This window comes from Hevea brasiliensis, chromosome 10 (assembly GCF_030052815.1).
Source record: "Hevea brasiliensis isolate MT/VB/25A 57/8 chromosome 10, ASM3005281v1, whole genome shotgun sequence".
Classification (NCBI taxonomy): Eukaryota; Viridiplantae; Streptophyta; class Magnoliopsida; order Malpighiales; family Euphorbiaceae; genus Hevea; species Hevea brasiliensis.
Window position 1 is genome coordinate 94,156,363 of NC_079502.1, and position 22,179 is coordinate 94,178,541.

Consider the following 22,179-nt stretch of genomic DNA (forward strand, 5'->3'; position numbering starts at 1 on the left):
TTGATAAATTATAATATGATAAATCTTTTTAATTTAAAATAATTTTATCTCTTAATTTTATTTTGTCAATAATATGATCATGTGATTTAAAAAATTATTTATTCATCAAAATAAAAAAAAAATAATGAAAACACATTAAATAATTAAAATGGCAAGAGTGCCTTTTGACCAATGACCCGACCTCTGTCGATTATCATAAATTTAGAATTACTTTTAATTTTTTTACTTAAAATATATTATTTACAATTTAAAAATAATTAGTTAAATATTTAGTTAAATTATTTAAAGTTAAAATTTGATTAACATACTTTATCAAAATATTTTTAAAATAGGATAGTATTAATATTTTTAAAAATTATTAAAATAATATAATATTTTACTTAATTAAATAATATTTTTAAAATAAACATATAGTATGAAGTTTTTTAATTTTTTACTTATTTTAATTTTTTTTTAATTTATAAGTTAAACAAAATACTTTATATTATTATTATTATATATATTTTAATTAATTTTATGTAAATTTTAATATAAATATTTACATTTAAAATTATATTATTATTATATATTTTTTAATTAATTTTATGTAAATTTTAATATAAATATTTAATTTAATAATTATAAAATTCATTTTAATATAAAATCAAACTTATATTATATATACACAAAGTTAAATGCTCAGTCATGGCTTTGTGTATTGATTTGCACAAATATTAAAACACAATGATAGTCCTGGACGTCAATCGGCACTTGCCCTGATGCACAATTTACTATTGGTGGTATAGACGGTAAATGGCCAAATTTTAATGAATATTTGATTTGATTAAATTTTAATAAGAAAGATTTAGAATTGTACATAATATATTTTCAGGTTCGATTTAATAAATATTATTCATAATAGATTTAAATTTTAATTTATACATTAAATATCTGTTATTTGAATATATTTATATAATATTTAATTAAATATAAAAATATATATTTTCATAATAATATTTAAAATTTTATATTTTTATTTTAAATAAAATTGAATTTAAATATTTTATGAATTTATTATTTTTTTAAATATAAATTATTAATAAAAATAAAATTTTATGTAAATTATTGATTAAAATATATAAAATTAAATGAATTTTAATATTATTCCAGATAATAATTATCGAATTCTGGAAGAATTTAAATAGTTGATAATAAATTTTAATTAAATTTAAGATAGATTCAGGTTTTAAAAATATTAAATAATTTTAAATTTTAAATTTTAAATTTTAAGAAGGTAACTTTTGTGGATATCTATTTGTTATTATGTAGTAAACTTTTTTACTTTTTTACTTTTGTCTTTTTTAATTGAATTTTGACTTTTAATTATGAAAATCTTTAATTCAATTGAATTTTGTTTGACTTTTGAATAGTAAACTTTCATTTCTTTATAATTTTTTTAAATTTGTTGAATTAGTTTGTGGTTATTGATATATTGGATTTATTTGACATTTTTTTATTTAATTTTTTAAATTTTAGTATTTTACATTGTGATTATGAAAGAGAAAGAGAGAGAGAGATGCAGCGATGAGTGTAGCTTATTTAGAAACTGAATATATGTTAAACCGGAGATATTTAAGTTAGCTCTTCATTTCTTTACATATATATATATATATATATATATATATATATATATATATATATATGAGGTAAATTGCTATATAATCTATTTTTAATTTAAAATAAATTTACCACTCAACTCTAATTTATCAATAATTCTATCATTTAATTTAAATTAGATAAAAATTATCATTAATAACTAACGAATGTTTAAAATAATTATAATTAATTACTCTCTCCCTCATTATTTGTCCTCTCTTCTCCTTATCTCTATTTCTGTATTTCTCTCTCCTTATATATTATATATATTATTGTAAAATAAATTTAAATTTATAAAAATTTAAAAATTATAATTATGATGAGGAAACTAATAGTCAATTGATTCACTGATAATACAAAATAGGACGAATTTTAAAAAAGAATTTCAAACTTTGTATTTTTTTTTTTAAATTGTACCCAAAGAAACATCTCCTAAATTATTGACTTTATGACATTTATATCCTACTGTCTATTCCATCGTTAATTTTAATGACAATATCAGCATGTGCAATAACATGGAAAATACATAAAAAAAAAAATCTAAACTTTACTTCTTTTGTTTTTTACAATTATACATTTTTTTAACAATTATATCTGAAACTTTGAAATTCATTACAATTGAATCTCATCATTTGTTTACCCTGTTGCTAATAAAGATGTCAAGTTAGCTCATTTAATTCATAAAATTAAAACTAATTAAATCTAATTTATAATAAAATAATACTATTTGATGAATTAATATGTCATATTTTGGAGCTATCAAAGTGAGTCTAATTGAGTTGTTAAGAGAGGACATTGATAGAAAGTGAGATTGAGTATTCCAAAGAACAAAGTTGGGTTGGACAGAGGTAAACATCGTAGAGGTAACGACTTTGTTGATATGATGAAAGATGGTTATGAGTGATGTTATATGCTCTAATATAGTAAGAGGGGAATAAGCAGCTTGATTGGTGAAGGTGGAGCGAATAAGTGTAGGAAATTGGTGTCAAATAGTTTGTGAGGCGTGAAAGTTGAAGGAAGTTAATGGCTAAAGAGTGGTGAGTCAGAAGATGAAAATCTATGCTCTTAGTGAAAGTGGTATCGTTTTATTGAAAATAAGATTTTTTTTATTAGAAATTAGATTTAATTAGTATCAAATTAGGAGATTAGAAATACTAACAAAAATTGTTAACATTTAACATGGCAATTAATAATGGGTCAATTATAGTAAATTAAAAAAATAATTAATATCAACTTACATTTATTAAAAAAAATTAATATAAAAAGTAATTAATATCTAAAAAAATAATTAATATCAACTTACATTTATTAAAAAAATTAAGATAAAAAATAATTAATATCAACTTACATTTATTAAAAAAAATTAATATACAATTGAAAAAAAAAAATTTGTGATTTTTTTCTAAAGTTTTCCCTATTATTGAACATCCTAATATGGCAAAATCCATTAAAATTAATGATGGAATAGATAGTAGGATATAATTATAATAAAATTTATAATAATTTTTTTTAATTAGTACAATTATAAAAAAAAAACAAAGTTTTGACATTTTCCCTATAAAATTTTGAAAGGTGGTTGGATCTCACAATACACCAAATCTTGTTACTATTAAAGTATAATATTTTATACCATAATGTGAAAAATTATAAGTTAACATTTTAACAATGACAAATATTTTAATGGAAAAAAATTAAAAATAAATTTATCATTTCTATGATGCGCATTATTAAAATAAGAGGATTACTTTTGACATTGAGATTCATTAATTGTAACCAAATACTAAATCTCTTTTAAATAAAAATTAAAAAAATAATATTATATTTCATTATAAATTTTAAAATAAAATTATTAATTTCAAAATAGCAAACTCTGAAATATACCCAAAATATTATAATTTATCTTTTTATTTTATACCAAGGAATTAGGGCATATTTGAATGATTGTGGATAGAAGTTTGGTGTTTCTGCTTTCTTCTTGGTCCACAACCACCATCATTCTCTGTAGCATTTCGGCAAACGGCTGCAGTGCACCTAGAAGGACGAGACGAACAAATTTTAGGCTGCTTCCTAAATAATTACTTAGTTGAATGTAATAAAAGTAATTTATAATAAGGATGTTTCTTAACTTATAAATATAATATAAAATTTAATAAATCATAGAATTTTATTCACTGAAATTATTTAATTTTTAATAATTAATTTATGAGTAATATATTGATGTAAATAATTTAAAACAGTGATAATATACCTTTAATCAATTATTATATATTTAAAACTTTATTATTTCGTATGGCTTAAATTTTATCTTGATTGATATGTAAAAATGATTATATTTGATTTTGTCATCATCAAAATAAAGGTAATATAAATTAGAAGATTTTATTACATAAAATTTATAAAAATATTTTATATTAATTTTTAAGTTTAGGGTACGACCATACTTAAAATGAATAAATCCTTTGGGACTTTCCTCTTTGACCGGAAATAGAATAAAGGTTATTCTTCTACGATAAGGACCATGGAAAATGGTGAAACTTCTCAGAAATTGTATGGGGAGTAATATAATAAAAACAAGACATTTATTTATTTTTTTTATATGATAATAATAAGAATAACGTGCGGTATAATCTCTCAAACAATTTATTTGGCTCATCAGACTTTGAAACTTTCAACGATTGTATTATCAGCACATATTTGTGGAATTATCAAGCTTTCTCCAACGCCCCAACCATATTTGTTGACAAGTTAGAATAATAAATCTTACACTCACCAAAATGTGTGATATGTATAATTAGGCTCATATATAAAATAGGTAAAACACACGTGTTTATATATTACGTGTGCGATAAACTAGATTTACATAAATTTTTCCATTATTATGAAAGATACCTCAACCATATTGGTTGACAAATTCAAAAAAATTCTTATTAAAATAGTGCATTTTGCACTTACAAATCATGGAAAATGGAAAACGAATTTTGTAATCTTCCAAATAGAAAGAGGTTTTATGCATGCCTTCATGGGTAGCATTCCATCAAATGAGAAGTGAAGGTGAATAGGTTACCTCTCTCAAGCCATATAACAAATAGAAGCACAGAATAATTAAGCACATATTCTTCAAAGCAACAGACAGAGCAAAAAGAAAACCGATGAAAGCATTTCATGCATTCCCCTTATTATGCAAAATTTTGATATACTTTTTTGTTAAAATACAATAATAATGAGTGCAGTAGTTTCTATACATCCCCATATAATCAATACCATTATAATGTATTTGAAACGACAGTCCATGTCGCTTAACAAAATCTTTGGTAGATTAAGTAGCTCTGCTTGTAAATTTACAGCCATTGGAGTAAAAAATGCGAATCTCAAATACTTGGTGTAGATCACAAAGCACAGACAATCATTCAGAGTTTATAATGGCTGTAGTTCTTGCTCAGGAGCTGGTGCATCAACAGGTTTATATGTACTCAATGTTTGTTGTCTTCGCCTCCAAATGAACCATATTCCAGAAGCTGATAATCCAAGAATCAATGTAATAATAACGGCTAAAACCACCAGCAAATAATGTTGCTTCCACCAGGCCCTGCATGATTTCACAAGAAGACACCATTTACATACAGCAAAATAGATATGGTGTCCTATATCAGAAAAGGAAAGGTGCCACACAGGACAAAGAACCAGTAAGAATGTGATCGAAGAACTTCCATAGAGCAAAATAAAAAGGGAAAAAAAAAGGACCAATTTTGCATTAATTTGATTTGGAATACGAAGTGAAAATATAAGGGCCGGTGATATTTGCACTCACCCATCTATTTTCCCCACTACAGGATCATATTTTGTTTTTCAAAATGACAATCTAACCCTTTGTTTATTTAGTGGCATCCACTATCAACAGACTTCTGTTGTAATAACAAAAATCAATAATGTGGGAGAAAGAAACTTAATGGCACCAGAAATTCTTCTCAAATCAATAACAAGCCCAAGCATGCGACCCATTTTTAAAAATTTACCTCACAATACTAACCTGTTCTTTATGATCCAACTCTCAAGACAATTAAGAGATCACATATCCTAGTCACAGTGAAATTGGGCAATAATAGTTCCCATAAAGTGATAACAATTACCCACCGATTTGCTGGAGGCTCAATTTTCCATTGAAGCAACTGATAACTTCCAAAGGTATCAGGAAGCTGCATGTGATGTTCAGCAACCCTGGAAATTATACTCTGCAGGTAGAATGAAAAAACATAAGCAACACTTTTAATCTTCTGCAAGTTCATTATTTGTGCTTCTATGATAGCAAACTTACAAGAGCAGTAGCATTAGAAAAGTGATCAGCAGATCCTGAAGGCACTATGGACCATGCAATGAGTGAATAATTTCCTTTGGAAGTAAGTTTCAGTAAATGGACCTGAAATCATGCATGTGAAATTAGGTTCCGTAAAAGAAGGGAATGGATAAAACATATAAAGAAAAAGCCTTTATGATAAATAGTATTAATTAGAAAGACAAGGTTTAACCTCCCTTTTTCCTCGTCAATAAGATTTCAATTTCAATGACCGAGTGAATAATTGCACTAGTTTTAATCAAATGCAGAAAGAGACCTTTCAATACAGTAGTTGTCTAACCTGTGAAGCATTAACAACTAACTCCTGAGTGATGAATTCAATAAGTTCCTTAGTGTGAAGCTTCAAATCTGATGAGTTGATATTCATTGAAATTTCAAATGTTATTTGTCCAATTTGGAGCTCATCTGTGCATTAAAGTTAATGAGAAACTTCATCAGAAAGCATCTCAATCAAACCGTGATATCAGACTATAGAGGCAACATGATTTGTTGATGATGCTAGTAAGTTGATAATAACTTCAGTATCAAGTAGCTAGATCTTGTCTCAACTTAAAAGTCAAGCTAATAGAATATTAAGAGTACATGATTCGGACTTCAGGATAACAAATGTTCTTTAATCTGTCTTTCAAAATTGGCCTACTTCCACTAATATTTCTTTCCATTATTCACTCATTTTTCTTTACATTGGCCATGCCAATATTATTGACAAAAGTTGGATAACTTGAAAAGTCATTACAGGAAACTTTTCATTCTTCTTTTGTGATCCAGTCACTGCTCACTGGAACTTGTGCACACACTAGGATATGTGATCCAAGAACTCTATCATGAAAAGTCATGATACTTGAGCCATTAGAACTAAAGTCTTGCATATCCAATATGCCGCTGACACAAAAAGGGTATGCTCAAGAAATGATTTCATATACGATATTTAACATAAGAATTCCTCAAATACCAGAACCTGGAAGAGCATAATGCTGTCGGTCACTAGAAGCCATCGTAGGTGGCATTTCTGTAGTTGAGTTTGTTCCATTTGAAGCTGAGAGCAATGGTGCTGGGGCACCAGTTCTGTGAAGTCTTTCCCATAACTCAGAACAATTGGTCTTCCAGAAACCCATCTTTGAATTTTCACGATCATACATCACAAGAGTATTGCGGACAAGGATTCCTTTTATAAACAAACATTTGCAACAAAATCATTATTAGTAAAATACATCAGAAAGAAATTTGGCAGGTAAATGATAGCACAATTGAAAAGCATATTTATTAAAAAATCATTGGAATGCATGCCAAAATAAAGTTTCATATACCTCCGAGAAGAGTAGTTGGATCGTGCCCATTTTGGAATATCCCTAGACAGTATGCACCACGAACTTTGGAATGCTAAAATAAAATAAAACATAAATGGAGAAGAAATTATTTCATCATAATGTTTCAGCAAAAAAAGTAGTTGCAATCATCCTCCATCCCATAAAAAATAAACTTCCTCGTCATTAGGGCTTAAACTCAGGCCTAATGGTAAAAAAAAATCCTAATGCAGGAATTTACTATTCTTATTCAATTCTTTTAATTTCACCAATTTATTTATTGCACTTTAGTACTTAAAATTGATAGGAATCATGCTATGAGGCTTGTGTGTATGCTAAGCTACCACCCAATTGGTATGTTGACTCAGCTGGGCAGGCCAAGTAGGATTTCAACTATTAACTAGAGTCCATCTGAAACTCTCAAACCCCCTAATATGCTGCCATTTGGCGCGCACAGAGAGAGAGAGAGAGAGAGAGAGAGATAGAAGACATCAGATTAGATATATTTAGGTAGGACCTCAATCAATAACTGAAATCTTAGTATCTTACTCAACCTGCCAATTATGACCACATGCCAACTCAAGCTAATATAGACACAAACCTCATGTCATAATCACCTTGGATGCAATTGATATCACTTAAAGGTCTATTTGGCATTATTGTTCTAGCTTCTACTGTAAAAGCATAATTTTGAATATATTGATAAAAAACAACAACAACAATAACATCTAAGTCTTAATCCCAAATATGTACCATATGCACTATCTGGCAGATATGATAATTTCTAATCTTATCCATCATCATAATGCCAAACATCTATCTTAACATCCGCATATCTGTCACATTCATCTTGTGTATGTGTTGTACCTTACATGTCTTACATTTACTCCTATACAACATAGCTAGCTTGACCACAATTCTATAAAACTTACCTTTCACTTTGTCAGGGATCTTATAGCTGCATAAATGGTAAAAAATCAGTTTCGAATTACTTTTTGCAATATCTAATAAGATGCCTATTCAAGGGTAAAAAAAAAGCTTCAACTTTAATACCAAAGAAACTTATAAAGTACAATGTATAAATTGAAAAAGTTAAACAATTAGATAAAACTGAAAATTGATGCAAATGTCAAGATTTGTACTATCTTCATGTTTCTCCCTCTTCTTGTCTTTCTCAAAAATGATAAAAAAGGTGAATTACTTACCCGAAATAAGTAATTTTCAGGTGATAGAGACAAGTGTTGCCCATTACCAAATACTAAATCAATTGGTGGAAATGCATTTGAGAGTTGGGAAACAGCACTAAAGAAAAAAAATAAATTTCAACTGTTAATCACATGATAATAATAAATAATCAATATATTTGAAGAATTCAATTTACATCCTTCTTTTCAGCTACAGACAAATACCTTGGAGCACCAGAAAAGCAAATATCATTATAATTTGGATCAGGACCACGGATCTGCTTTAAGGGATAAAGTTCCTTCATAATCTGTAAAGATTTAAAAGATGAAACAGAAAACAATATATTAGAGACAGCATGAGGAAGAACAAAGAATGACAAATTGGTATACTGGATTAAGAAGAAGTTAATACATGGATCTTCATTTTTCAATACTAGTATAAATTTTCAAATTACAGCTGATGTATAAATGATCTTTTATCATGGAAAAAGGGAATAATCAAGATAGCATATAAGAGAATTAAGCAAATTCTTGAGAATTATTTGTGAAAGAGAAAGAAAGTGAATTTAGCATAATTACACTGTATATTCAATAAATTCAAACAAATATAACAGAGAAACTACTGTTTTCACTTTTCCTTAGCACACATCCTCTATGAGATGTATAGTCACAGCATTCAAACATGTGTATTGTTCTTTATATTTCTCAGAGTGCATCACCTCTTAGTTCATTAAACTAAAATTTAAAATGAATGTAGTACAATCAATATTGTGGAAAAATTGTAACATGCCAAATGCAGACTGAATGTATGTAAAAGAATGAACAAATTATTGCCCAAAGACAAACTGCCAAAAAAAGATAAAAGGTAATAATAATAAAAAAAAAGAAGTTCCTTCATAAATAATTGCAAAAGGGGAAAAAAAAAGCCCTGAAATTCAAAGAAACTGGAGCTTACAGCATCCTTAAATGCTGCAAATGCTGCTGCCGGTAGGTAAGCATATGTTGTACCACTATCGAGGATAGTACCATGTCTTTCATCAAACACACTTGGGTTCAAAGGCAACTGCTTCCCCGCAACATGTATCTCCTTCAAATCAATGTTATAGTATGGACTGTTGCCATCCCGAAACTAGAGTAAATGTGTGAAAGGTACCAATGTAATTGTTAGGAAACTTCAAGACATATGATGTCTAAGAGAGAAAATTTTTAACAACACACCTGCGCACAGGATCTGAATCTGTAAAGACTGTGCCTGAAGGAGGAGATATACCACCAAGAACCATTGCACCACCACCAATATCCATTCCACCGTAACACAATGAGAATGAGTCACTTATTACACCTTTTTCAACGAGTTGATCAACAATACTAAGATCACCACGGCCCAATCCCATTATGCCATCAGCATGTTGACTGTAAAGGTCACCAGTTTCCAGATTCTCACAACCAAAAACAGCACGCTGGGGTGCCAATTCACTCTGATTGCCAAAGGATATGATGTCCTCACCAAGGACACCACTGCTAGTGCTCATCTCAGCATACTGTCTCTCATAAACACACTGTACCTTTTCATTGTCACAGTTGCAATCAATGTTGCACTTTACAGGTTGATAGGTGCTAGACAATTCTGGCTGAAATTTTGGATCCTGGTGAAGGTAATAAGATAAGAAAAAACTCAATTCTGAGATTTGTCGATTCTGCAATGCAAATAGTTTGGACAAATAAAACATAGAAATTGAAAAATAGTTATTTTCCCGCTCTATTTTACTGCATTTAAAAGAGCGGACCTGATCGAGAGATTTCCAACTACTTGAATTTCTGCAAACAATATTCATCCACTGTTTCTTTTTTCATTTTCTTTCCTTTTTCATTCTCATAGAAAAATATAAAAATTGGGAACCTTTTCTTCTGTTAGACTCTTTGCAGCTACCAACCTAAGGAAACAAAATGAATTTATCTAAAAGCAATAACCTGAATCACGTATAATTTATTCAAAATAAGCTTTGCTGTAGTTTCTGAAACAGTAAAACAGATACTTCAGGCCAGAATTCTAAATGCCAATTCAACTAGCAAATTCAGATCTTTTCCCGTTTCTTGACTCTTGTTAATCTAATTCATGTGACATTCATAAATCTCAAGCATAGAAAGCTAATCCATCACTGAAAATTTGCAAATATTCTGAATAAAAAGTAACTACCTGGTGCCTGCCACATTGCTCACAAGAAGAGCACGGGACATACGTAACAGTACTGCCGGTATCAACGATAAGAGCAAATCTCTGAGGTGGAGTCCCGATCCAAAGCCGAGTAGTGTAATACCTTATAATTAACAAATCACAATTCTCATAAGCAGAAGCAAGAAAAATAGACAGTAACAAATCAAATCAGAACTGAAACAACACAACGTGTACAGAAATAATGCTATTACCCGTTGAGAAGGAGATCGTCGTAGAGTCTCATGCGAGCGTAGGGACGGTTGCTAGCATTGGATCCTTGGAGATGGCGATGCAGATTCGACGGTGATTTGGAAGAATTTGGAGGAGAGAGAAAGAGCGGCAATACCATGGCAGGTCGGGCCCCATCTAGAAGGACGGTGGTGGTTGAATTGGTCGAGAGGCCGTGCACGGTTGTGGGATCGAGTTGAAAGGAAGACAAGAAGATGAAGAAGGAGAAGAAGGTGGTTAGCTGAATCGGTGTCTGTGCCATGACTGAGTCGGTGGTGTTTTCTGGGGAAAGAGAGAATTATTTAGATGGGGAAGTTATACATTGGACGAGAAGAGGAGAGAGCAGCAGCTAGGAGAGAGAAAGAGGGAGAGGGAAACAGGAAACTAACTAAAAACGGGTACAAGGGATCTATCAAAGTTGGACGTTGGATTTTCTGTTTTAGCGGTGGATCTATGATTAATTAATTAAATACTTCAATCCGACGTCGCTTGGCTAAAAAAAACTCGTATAATGTTGTTTAAGGAAGAAAATCCTTCTGGATTTGGAAGGATAATTTGTTTTTAATTATTATAAAAAAATAATCAACTTTGGATGGTAATTAATTACGTTTTGTACAAATAAATAGTGTAGATTATACCGTAAAGTTATGATTTCCTTTGTTAATTAATTTGGATGTACTTTCTACTTTTGTAGCTTTGCAAAAATAAATTAATGAATAATCTATTAAGGCCTAATTTTTGAAAATTGTTAAGTTATATGATTAGAGTCATGTTGTATTGAAAAGGGGTTTGGTTTAGCTATTAAAGACTGATTAATAGTTTTTTAATCTCCAATAGCTAAATCAACGCATTTGACATCAAGTACCAAGAATAATATGCAGCCTTCTGTTCAATGTAGATACTGAATGAATACAACAGATGGAATTCTTACCTGGTTTAAAAGTTTCATTTTAAACTAGCACTACATTGTTAACTAAAGGCATTGGTCACATAAGCCTGAAAACATGAAACTCTGCTACAATGGACAGCATCTCTAACAAGCTTTCTTACAAAACTAGCATTCAAGATTTACATATATGGCTGGTGTGCAGACCGTATACCAGCACCCATATAACTGCCATAATTAGGAGCTGCATCATATGACCCAGTAGTCCTGTCATCCTGAGGATAGTAGTACATTCTTTGATCAGTAGCTGGCTGGCCATAACTAGACTGGCCAGGAACTTGATAATTGTAAGGATTTGGACCAGCTTGAGGATACCTTTCTGGCATTCCTGTATATGGTATCCTCTCAGAAAAAACAGGTGGACCTTGTCGCCCAGCAGCAAGGCCAGGGGGAGGACCAGGACCTCCACGAAATCCCCGATATCCTCCATTAGCTCTTGGCTTCTTTGATTGCTGATGTTTGCCAAAATCCCCATTCCTCTTCTTATCAGACTTTGACTTCGCCAATTGTGCAACCCTTTTCCGAAGTGGGTCAAGTGGGTAGTCAGCTTCAAGCTGGTACTCTTCAACACACCTGATAACAGCCTTCAGTGCTGCAAGCTCTTGCGCATTTGCATCACCCTGAAAAGAAATAAGTAATTTGCTATTTAAAAATATCGGGTAACTATTTATGCTGGCAGCATCTGGAATAGAAATGTACCTGTCCAGTAGCACCACCAGTGTTTCCACCCTTTCCTTGGGAGTTTCTCCTAGAATCCTTCAAGTACGTCCTTAGTAGAGGAACTGGTGGAAAACTTTCAGCAAGCTGGAAGGCATGAATAAATCGTACAGCTTCTATTTGTTTCCCATAGTTGATCAATGACTCAACCACACCTGTGCAAACATTGAGGCTAATTAAGCACTACACAAGTCTAGCTCAGTAAGCTCTACGTAAGTCCATTTAGTACGCAAGAGTTATAATAGACTGCGAGAGTCCATATTTCATGAGTAATTTAAAATACCACCAGTCATAAAGGAATCAAGCTTAAGAGACACCCACGGAAGCAATGGTCTACTCTCCAGTCTCAGGTCAGTTAATCAGAAGAACACCAACCTGGCATTTTGTGTGTTAACCCAAGAGAACGGCAGAGCTCAGGTGCTTGCCTGCGACGAGCAATTACAAGGACAAGCTTGCAGAGTTCTTCTTCATCAAACTCCGAAGCAATTCTAAAAGTGGAGAGAAGCTGCAAGAATGCGTCTGCTTCCAATGAATTTCCATTGGTAGCATCAATGCCTGCACTAGCCAACTTAGGCTTCCACTCATCAGCAATTGCCTTGGCTTGCTGCTTTATTTCAGGGTTTAGAAGGTGATCAGCACCTGGGTCAATTCTGGCCAATAAGGCAGCCAAGGATTCCATAAACATTATACAGGATCTGCGCATGCCCTGAAGGGCAGCATCCTTTTTGTCCATTGGTTGGGTAGTTTCAAGAGGAGGATAAAATGCCTCCAGTGAATCCAACACCAAACGTGCTGGTTCATTTGCACTTTCTAGTGCGACAGAAAGTTTTTCACGAATGGCATATAGAATTTTTTGGTTCTCCATAGTAAAACTCAGTAGCCCTTTTGCATCCATCTGCTCGCAAAATTGCGTCAGCTCTGGACTTGGCTTAACACCAACAGCCATGGTTTCAGCATTTTCACCCATTTTAGGAGGAGAGTCCTCCTCTGGGGAATTTATGTCACCAAGAGAGCTGCTTACCTTGCTGTCTTTGTTGTCACCACCGTCAATGGACTCAGATATAGTTGGCTGGTGATTAGCTCGTGCCTCTGCAATGACAGCAACAGCATCATCCTTTAGTTCCTGCACACGATCTAAGAAATCTTGCTCTTTAGCAACAACAGCTGCCTCTCTTTCTGCAAGCAGGGCATGAATTTCAGCTTCTTTCTCCTTGTACTCTTTCTCCCTAGCTTCTAACACTTCAAATTTTTTCTTTAATGTTGCGTCAAGATTGCGAAAGTGAAGTTCAATTTCCATCCACTGAACCCTGTCCTCAGATGCATCCTTGAGGGCTTCCAGCTCATTTAGAGCTCTTCCAAGCTGTTCTATTAAAGAGGATGCGGTATGGTTTTCCACATCTTGCTCTGAATTAGTCATGGCTGTGCAAAATCCAGGTACTATGGACTTCTGCACAATTCACCAAAATATCATAAAGCCATAAGCAAAAGAAAAGTAAGATAAGTGATACAAACAGAATATAAATTGTTTTCAGTCATAAGGCAGCAAGCAACCCTGCCCCTCCATAAAATAAACAATATAAAGAGAATATGAACTCAAACTACACTCACCACTCTAGAGTTTAGAGCTATAGTTCCAACCATCCTTAACTTATGATCAATGTGTAATAGAAAAATTGAACAAGTCTCTTCTTTTACAGGGCCAATTTCAGATTTAAGTTTTTAGGTTCCAAGGCATTCAAACTCTCAGCTCCTCATGGCTTATATAGATTTAGTGTACCATCAAGTCTTACAGATTCTATATCTAATTGGAATGCTACAAACTGCAATTAAGTTCAACACAAGCATTTTTTATTGCCTATTACAAAACCCACCATGTTCAGTATAACACTGTCAAAATTTAAAGGAAAAGAGGAAGGTAGGCGCAAGGGACTTTTAACACAAATGTTTTTATTAGAATTCAGAAAGCTATCCACCTTCTACAAAACAATTTATATTCCAAACCTTAATGAAAATCATCATTAAGGAGGTTCAACCATAGAAATGAAAAAGAAGAATATTCCAAACCCTAATGAAATCATCATCAAGGAGGTTCAACCATAGAAATGAAGAAGAAGACAAAGCATCCATCAACACAGTATGCACATTATCAAATGCATCTCCAAATTAGAAAAACATTTTCTTCCCATTTCATCTTTCCTCAAGCGAAATCAACAAAATACTAATCTAACATACTAGTACCAAATAATAATTGAGATTCTTCCTCTACTTCATTTCTCTATCTTGGGAACATTTCAAAATATTGCCTCGAATTGCAATAAAATTCCTCGGCTTTACAGTGCTAAGATTCTATTAGAAATATTTACCATCCATCGAAAAACCTATTCTTTAATTAATATCCCGCTCCAAACTCAATTCCAGTATCATTTGAATATCAGAACAACTTCTTTTCCACAATCATTAAACTAAAGCCATTCATATTATAAACAAAACTATGGATTTGCAAATAAAAAAAATTGAACGAGAGAGATTCATATACATATAAAAAAAAAAAAAAAGGAGACAGAGAGGGTACCTCAACAACAACAACAACAAGCACGATGAAGCAAATATATAAAACCCTAGAAGTTACAGAGTGCGATTTGCTGCAAATGAGACGAACCGACTGGAAATGAATTCCCTTGTTTTAGCTCTTTTAGTTGCAGATAAAAAAAAAATAAAAAAGAAAATTAGTGGATTTTTTTTCTTCGTTTCTTAATTTTTCTATTCTAGGAATGTCAATAGTCTTAAAACTGCATCTGTTATCTAGGATAAGAAGCAGGAACCCTAACACCTCAGGGTTTGATTTTGGATTTTGTGGAGTTTAATTGGGCTTGGCATCATGGTTTGGCTGGCCTTTCAATATTGTTTTGTTTCATTTACTTAAAATTAAAAAAAAAAAAAAAAAAAAAAAAAAAAAAACTCATCCCACTGCTAATCTTGAAATTAATTTTATAATAATTATAAATTCACCCCAAATATGAATCATATTTTTCATAAATATTTATCATATAAATAATAAATTTCAATATTTTACTTACAAAATGGGGAGTTATTATATTTTGAAAACATTATTTAATATTATTAGTTATTTTTAACATAATCAAATATATATATATATATATATATTTAATTTATATTATGGATAATCAAACTGTGAATGACCAAAAATTCGTTTATGAAATTTATTTTAAATATTGTTAATAATATGTTAATATATACAAAGCAACAAGAATTAAATTTAGAATCAAATTAAAATTAAAATTTTTACTAATAAATAAAACCAAACCGATCTCTTTTTTTTTTTTTTTGAATGGACTCTTAGGATGTGGCAGTCATTTTAACCCCTGATTAACCGCCTCATAGGAGGATCTACCACCGAGCTATAGTGGGTCTCCAAAGAGTCGCAAGAGCGGACTACTCACAATCGATTCACCCATTCGTGGAGTCTAACCTGAGTCGAAAGCCTCCAACTCCCAAGGCTTATCACTAAGCCACCACGCTCAATGGTAATCTCCTCCTTTCACTAATTGAGACTTCCCAAACAAAAATCAACTCATAATTAGAGAGATAATCAGAGAAATTATATAATACATTTATTATTCCATATCAACATTTGACATGAGATGACAAATTAATTATACAAGAACATTTAAGCTAAAAAAGAAATTATAATTTTAAAAAATATTTATATTTTAAAAATAAGGATATAATCAAATTTTATAGGTCCCATTATTATTCATTTATCATTTTATTATTTACTTGCCATTCGATGTTAGTAAATTTATATGAAATCACTGTTTCATTACTTACCGCTTGAATTCATTCAACCATTAGTGTGGTGGAATGATAAATTCAGGTGCCTTCTGTAATTATTTTAATTTTACTCACTTTGTTGGTGTGTATATATATATATATATATATATATATATATATATATATATATATAAGAGTAATAATTAAGATGTTGCATTGTTGACAAGTTTAAGACAACTACTAGCAAAAGAAATTATCTTGGAAATTGTTAATCTACTTGTCATGTGATTAGTCTAACGACTGGCGTTAGAGATAGCATTTTATGTTGAAAAAATGTAGAAATACGAGCGTTTTGTATAATGTTTGAATATTTGTATCTGGATTGGTAATAGTCTCTGAAAATGATGAGGATACTTTTTTTTTAGCATTTATGATAAGGTACTCAATTTACTCTCTACTGAGATTAAATTCTTTTTCCAAACGGCACACATCGGCTATAGTATTCTCCTCTCCAGCAGAATTACGTCTTTATTGATAAGAAATGAAACTCCCTCCTCATCAACTGCATTAACCAAATTGCAAAAGCAAAAATAAGCAAATACCAAATGCAATGATTATCTAATTTCATTAGCGTTCAAAGCTTACCTTAAAGGTAACTGATACACTAGCAACTACAGCAGAAGGAAAAAGCAGGCTTAGTTTGCAGGCCATTGGGTACCTAACTTCCAGAGAAACATAGAAGTTCTATGATACCGTTGATAAAAAAAAACACAAAGTACAGTAAGGGAACTTTGTACACAGCAAGCCCCATAAGTATGCATGAGGTATAAACTCTATGGTTGAGAAGGTATGAAGCCATTCCAGTGAAACTGCAATTCCATCCAATATGTATTGTTGCCAATTTATACTATATGATTGAAATATCTTGCAATTGTAGTTTTGTTTACTCATTTCCCTCTACATGTTTAGGTGGACAGCACCATGAAGCAAAGTTGATCCCCGTGGAAACAAGGTAAACTATGAATGCCACATATGCACCAGTGAAAATGCATACGGCAGTGGCAAAAATTACTCCATTCACTTCATTGGAGAAAAAGTCGATCAAAAGGTAACCATTGATTACTATCACCAGAGCAGCCACAAGCCATGACACCATCTGCATAGAGAAAAAGAAGTTGAAAGAATGTAATATAATTTGCAAGAAAACAAAGAATGTGCAGCAAGCAAAGCAAGCTATCCCAACAAAAACAGAGTTAAAGCGGATGATCATCTACATAATGAGAAAGCAGGAAGAACAAAAGCATAACATGATAAGATAAAGTTAGAAATTCTAAATTAAAAACACGCTTCTTGAAAGGAAAGACGAAGATCTAATTACTAGGCTTCACCTTCGATGAAGTTTTCAAACAAGAATAATCAGGATACCTAGATAGACAGAAAATTAACAACTCTATTCACTAAGATTTTACAGATTCAACTTTAGCGTGGTTATCGAATTCATCCAAGCACAAAAGAAAGTACTTACAAAAGCTATCAGGTAGAAATGCTGTCAGACTATTTCAATAGTGATGCATTTGCAACATCATGCATGTCAAATATATTGATGAAGTACAAATCACTAGTTTGACTAGGGATTAATGCTGACAACTACCAAAGCCATGACTAAGCACGAGTTACGCAGCACATAGATTTTTCACAAAGACCAGTGAAAAGCTTCATCAGAGGAAATTTACAACAGATCATCAAACCATAGCACCAGAGGGCAGAAGGAAAAGAATTTGTGCAAGTCTTAAGTGGCACAGCAGTTATAAATACTGCTATAGAACAAGCAATAGCCATTCCACTCTCCAGATTACCTAAGTTCATAGGACCCAGTTTCACGCATCACATCCTATCATAACAGGAGTTCTGTTGAACTGATTCCACCATGGGCATTGATAAATCCTAAAACTATGTCATGATATATATTCAATGAGATACTAAATTGATCAGTGTTAACAATGTAAAAATAATTGATGCCATCGCCTATCTGAATCCACAGGCTGAGGCTCCCTAGCTAATAGGATGTCAGCGTTACCGTATATAACTTAGTGAAACAAGAAGGATGTCATAGGAAACAATCTGGCCATTGACACAATTTGCAAATAAAGCATTTAATTTTTCTTGGGATTGTTGTGGTTTAATAATTTCCTCAAATACCCAAAGCACTTGCATTTTTTCCACAAGTTGCTTTTTTTAACAAGCATATGAGTCATACAAGTCATTGTTAATGTCAATAATGTGACTTGAATGTTGATTTAACAACAAAGGTATATTACAACACATGCAGGATTTTTCTGTATTACCCTGGTTTCCAAAATTCTCAGACGATGTAGATAAGAAGTTGTTAGCTTCTTCAAATACGTAATTCCGAATTCACAGTGCATTAGGTTCTACACAATTTATGGTTATAAGATCTTCAAAAAAAAAACAGAATGTACTTTATGCCCAGTTACTTGACAGCAATTTAATGGTCATCTAGAGATTCATAAACAAAATAACAATTATGGGAATCATCAACATACCTTGAGAACAATACCAATTTTGAAAGTGCCCATGATTTGCCCCTTGGAGACCAAATAAAGAAGAGGGATAAGTGCAAAAGGAATCTGAATTGATTGAAGTACATTTAGCCATTCATTTAGAACATCCAATGTGTCTTCCGAGGTATCAAAAACAAGTGCAACAATCATAGTAGGGATGATTGCAAAGCTTCGGGTTATCAATGCCCTGAGCCATTTTTTCAATCTCAAGTTCAGGAAACCTCCCATGATAAACTGCCCTGCATAAGTGCCAGTAATAGTGCTACTCTGGCCAGCTGCTAATAACCCAATAGCCCATATGTACAAAATTGGGAAAAGTCCACCCCCATATTTCTCTTGAAGGTATTGCCCAGCATTCACAAGGCCAATACTATTCGCCAGTTCTGTACCATAAAAACCTTTTGCAAACACGGTTGTGACAAATAAATTGATAATGAATGATACCATAAGGGCAAAAGTAGATTCTATGGAGTAGTATCTGAGAGCTTCTTTAACCCGGCCTTTCTTAGTGGTGTCAACATCCCTTGACTGGACAAGAGCAGAATGCAAAAATATATTGTGAGGCATGATGATGCAACCCACAACTCCAACAGCCTGTTGTATTGTTTTAGAGCTAAGTTTTGGAACTAGGATACCTGCAATACAAAATTCATTTGGCAGCATCTAAGATGCAATGCAGCAAAGTAGTTGATAAATACAGAGAGAAGTAGAGTGATTTAAATTGAAATTTTTATTCAGGTATTACTCACCCAGAAGAAGCTCCTTGCCATCGGGTTTTGTGTCAGCAAACATCCAAGCAAATGAGAGTGCCATTATCGCAATCAGAACTGCAAAAACTGCTTCCAATTTCCTCACGCCATAATTCTCAAGAAATAGGAAGATAAAACTGCATTAAGACAATGACCCAACAGCATCAACATAATGAACTCAATTTGTCTATAAACAAAGTGTTGGAAAACAAAAAGAATACACATAAAATTTCTATTTAGTTGTTGAGAAAATGAGGAAAAATAAGACAGCATTTGAATCGAGAAAACCAAGTTCCAATCATTGGAAGGGAAAAATTTTTTCTATTCTGAGTTTATCATCAACCATCAAAGGGATTTGCTCCCCCCTCAATGTTCTCCAATCTTGCCCCAGTTTCCTTGCAATCAACAAAAAGTGTCATATATGATGCATAGGATAATAATAATAACAAATTCAAGAAAGAACAAGAATTTATCCGTTATTTGTTTTGAATTTTTGATATTTTACCTAAGCTACTACAGCACTCTAATGATCCAAAAAAACTTAGAAATGCTCGAAGTTTTCAAGTCTTCAACTTCAGAAGTCAAAAGCAATTTTTTGTATATAAAAACGCAAAATGTATTCATTAAATTAAAAAAAAAAAAAGCTGAGAATTTAAATTCCCAAAAATGGGATTAAAATGCATCCAAAGACCATGAAATTCAGAGGCCAGGAAACACAAATGATAAAGTGCTCAAACTGAGAAACAAAATCCCAAAGAAAAAAAAAATTAAACCCCAAGAAGCATAGAATTCAACAAAAACTATCCAAAAATGGTATAACTGTAAGGGAAGGTTAGAAAATTACCAATCACAAGCGGTTATAATAACACCAGCCCATAAAGGCAAAACCCCATTACTCAAAATCTTAATAGCAATAGCACTTCCAATAACCTCTTGTATATCAGCCCCTATCAAAGCCAACTCTGCCATAATCCACAGCACCATTCGAGCCCACGAGGGATACTCCTCTCTACACAACTCAGCCAAATGCCTCCCAGTGGCCACGCCGAGCCGAGCCGCCAGGAGCTGAACGAGGAGCCCCATAGCCGTGGCCAACAAGAGAAGCCAAAGCAACGAATACCCAGCAATCGCTCCAGCCTGAAGATCCCCCTCCAAATTCCCAGGATCAAGAAACGCGATGGACATTAAGAATCCGGGACCAGTGAAGAGCCAAAGCTTTCTCCATGAGAATGGCGGCGCGTTCTCGAAATCGGAGTCGAAACCGGCATCGATTCCGATGATAACTTTCTCGTCCGAATCATAAGCGGTTTCCTGCTCTTGATCTTCTTGTTGTTTTCCTTCTTCTCCGCGGTTGAGCAATAGAGGCTGCCGGTGGTAATCTTGCATGGTGAGATTAGAGCCTACAGGAAAGAAACAGAGAGGGTTCAGTTCTTGCCTCGCTTCTGATTTTTCTTTATCGTTTTTCATCCATGCTTTCTTTTCTTCTTAGCATAAGAGAAGATAAGAGCAGCTTGGACAGCGAAAGAAAACTACCTGTCGTCGCTCACCCTTTCCTTTCCTTGGCCTTTTTTATTTTATTATTTTATTTTTATTTTAAATTTCGGTTTAGAAACTGCCACGTTGGAAGTATGAGTCAGAAAATTTAGGGGTATTATCGTCATTTCAGTCTACGAGAATGAAGAGCATGAACAGCAGCCAATAAGCCAATGCATTTTGCATGACATGAAGAAAAATCTCTCCAAGACATCAGCGAAACTCTATTGTCTCTTGTTATTCTTTTGATTGAAAGTTACACTAAATAATATCAAAGAATTAATTAAGGTATTAATTCGGGGCTCATTTTTGTATTTTTGCCCTTCAATGGGACGTCTTATCCTGCAAAATGTCTTTAATGGACCCCGAGAAAAGGATAACTATTGGCATTTCACTGTTAAAATAAAATAAAAATGTGAAAAGAAAGTGGCCATGTCCATCTATCTACGCGAAGCTCTATTTTGCAGGATTAGACGTGGCAATCAAGTGTGAGAAAGAGAGAGGGTGACGGGCGACTGGGACAACCACGAAACCACGGGAACGGACAAGTTGGATGCTGCCATGTGTGTGCGCGTAACGAGCCAGCAAACGTTGTTGTCGTGCTTGGCTCGTGATTGCACGGGTCGCTGTGTGCTTTAAAACGACAAAAAAATAATTGCTACTATAGTATTCAACATTCCCTCTTTGTCGTGCAGGTTTAAGATTCTCCAATCTAGTTCGCATGTTTGAACGTCCGCCTCACGCTCTCTGCACGTGACGCGATGCTGCTTTCTCACTCTACTTGGGTCTGTTTAGTATTTAATTAACTAGTATTAAGTGCTTGTTTTATTCCATTCAAACCAGAGGAGAAAAGGTTGTGTTTCACGCTCTCGAATGGGCGGTGCGTAGAAAATATAGTAGTTGTTCTTCCTATTACCAAAGGAATAATGTCTAATTTGTCCAT

At 32.6% G+C, this 22,179-nt stretch overlaps 3 protein-coding genes across 4 annotated transcripts; all 3 read right to left on the bottom strand.

Annotated features, from left to right (window-relative positions):
* Positions 1–4,767: 4,767 nt before the first annotated feature.
* Positions 4,768–11,321, bottom strand: LOC110631709 (aspartic proteinase 36). Its single transcript, XM_021779636.2, has 12 exons — positions 10,902–11,321; positions 10,672–10,792; positions 9,693–10,120; positions 9,430–9,586; positions 8,700–8,782; positions 8,496–8,592; positions 7,294–7,366; positions 6,945–7,151; positions 6,267–6,391; positions 5,948–6,049; positions 5,767–5,864; positions 4,768–5,221 (listed from the first exon to the last, which is right to left on the bottom strand). The coding sequence occupies exons 1-12, from the start codon at positions 11,177–11,179 to the stop codon at positions 5,050–5,052; spliced, it is 1,941 nt and encodes a 646-aa protein (XP_021635328.2). The 5' UTR covers positions 11,180–11,321; the 3' UTR covers positions 4,768–5,049.
* A 458-nt stretch (positions 11,322–11,779) lies between these two features.
* Positions 11,780–15,461, bottom strand: LOC110631708 (FRIGIDA-like protein 3). Its single transcript, XM_021779635.2, has 4 exons — positions 15,153–15,461; positions 12,956–14,027; positions 12,563–12,735; positions 11,780–12,483 (listed from the first exon to the last, which is right to left on the bottom strand). The coding sequence occupies exons 2-4, from the start codon at positions 13,995–13,997 to the stop codon at positions 11,986–11,988; spliced, it is 1,713 nt and encodes a 570-aa protein (XP_021635327.2). The 5' UTR covers positions 13,998–14,027; positions 15,153–15,461; the 3' UTR covers positions 11,780–11,985.
* Positions 15,462–16,722: 1,261 nt separating this feature from the next.
* LOC110631705 (metal transporter Nramp3.2) lies at positions 16,723–21,264 on the bottom strand. Of its 2 annotated transcripts, XR_002490560.2 has the most exons (5): positions 20,548–21,264; positions 19,704–19,840; positions 18,937–19,589; positions 17,018–17,528; positions 16,723–16,934 (listed from the first exon to the last, which is right to left on the bottom strand). XR_002490560.2 is itself a non-coding variant. In XM_021779627.2 (4 exons), the coding sequence occupies exons 1-4, from the start codon at positions 21,168–21,170 to the stop codon at positions 17,316–17,318; spliced, it is 1,626 nt and encodes a 541-aa protein (XP_021635319.2). In that variant the 5' UTR covers positions 21,171–21,264; the 3' UTR covers positions 16,964–17,315. The 2 variants fall into 2 exon arrangements, 1 of the variants encoding a protein (XP_021635319.2); XM_021779627.2 differs by lacking the exon at positions 16,723–16,934 and having other exon boundaries at positions 16,964–17,528.
* Between the last annotated feature and the right edge of the window lie 915 nt (positions 21,265–22,179).

What these genes read in the sequence shown, in the direction of transcription:
- LOC110631705 (XM_021779627.2), bottom strand. Translation starts at nt 21,170, where the DNA reads ATGAAAAACGATAAAGAAAAATCAGAAGCGAGGCAAGAACTGAACCCT. An exon ending in ATTATAACCGCTTGTGATTG is followed by an intron (nt 19,841 to 20,547) that starts GTAATTTTCTAA and finishes GTCTTAATGCAG; the next exon opens with TTTTATCTTCCTATTTCTTG. An exon ending in TGGCAAGGAGCTTCTTCTGG is followed by an intron (nt 19,590 to 19,703) that starts GTGAGTAATACC and finishes TTTGTATTGCAG; the next exon opens with GTATCCTAGTTCCAAAACTT.
- LOC110631708 (XM_021779635.2), bottom strand. Translation starts at nt 13,997, where the DNA reads ATGACTAATTCAGAGCAAGATGTGGAAAACCATACCGCATCCTCTTTA. An exon ending in GTTAACACACAAAATGCCAG is followed by an intron (nt 12,736 to 12,955) that starts GTTGGTGTTCTT and finishes ATGTTTGCACAG; the next exon opens with GTGTGGTTGAGTCATTGATC. An exon ending in CTGGTGGTGCTACTGGACAG is followed by an intron (nt 12,484 to 12,562) that starts GTACATTTCTAT and finishes ATTTCTTTTCAG; the next exon opens with GGTGATGCAAATGCGCAAGA.
- LOC110631709 (XM_021779636.2), bottom strand. Translation starts at nt 11,179, where the DNA reads ATGGCACAGACACCGATTCAGCTAACCACCTTCTTCTCCTTCTTCATC. An exon ending in CTGAAAATTACTTATTTCGG is followed by an intron (nt 7,367 to 8,495) that starts GTAAGTAATTCA and finishes ATTTTATTTTAG; the next exon opens with CATTCCAAAGTTCGTGGTGC. An exon ending in ATTGAGCCTCCAGCAAATCG is followed by an intron (nt 5,222 to 5,766) that starts GTGGGTAATTGT and finishes GAAATCATGCAG; the next exon opens with GGCCTGGTGGAAGCAACATT.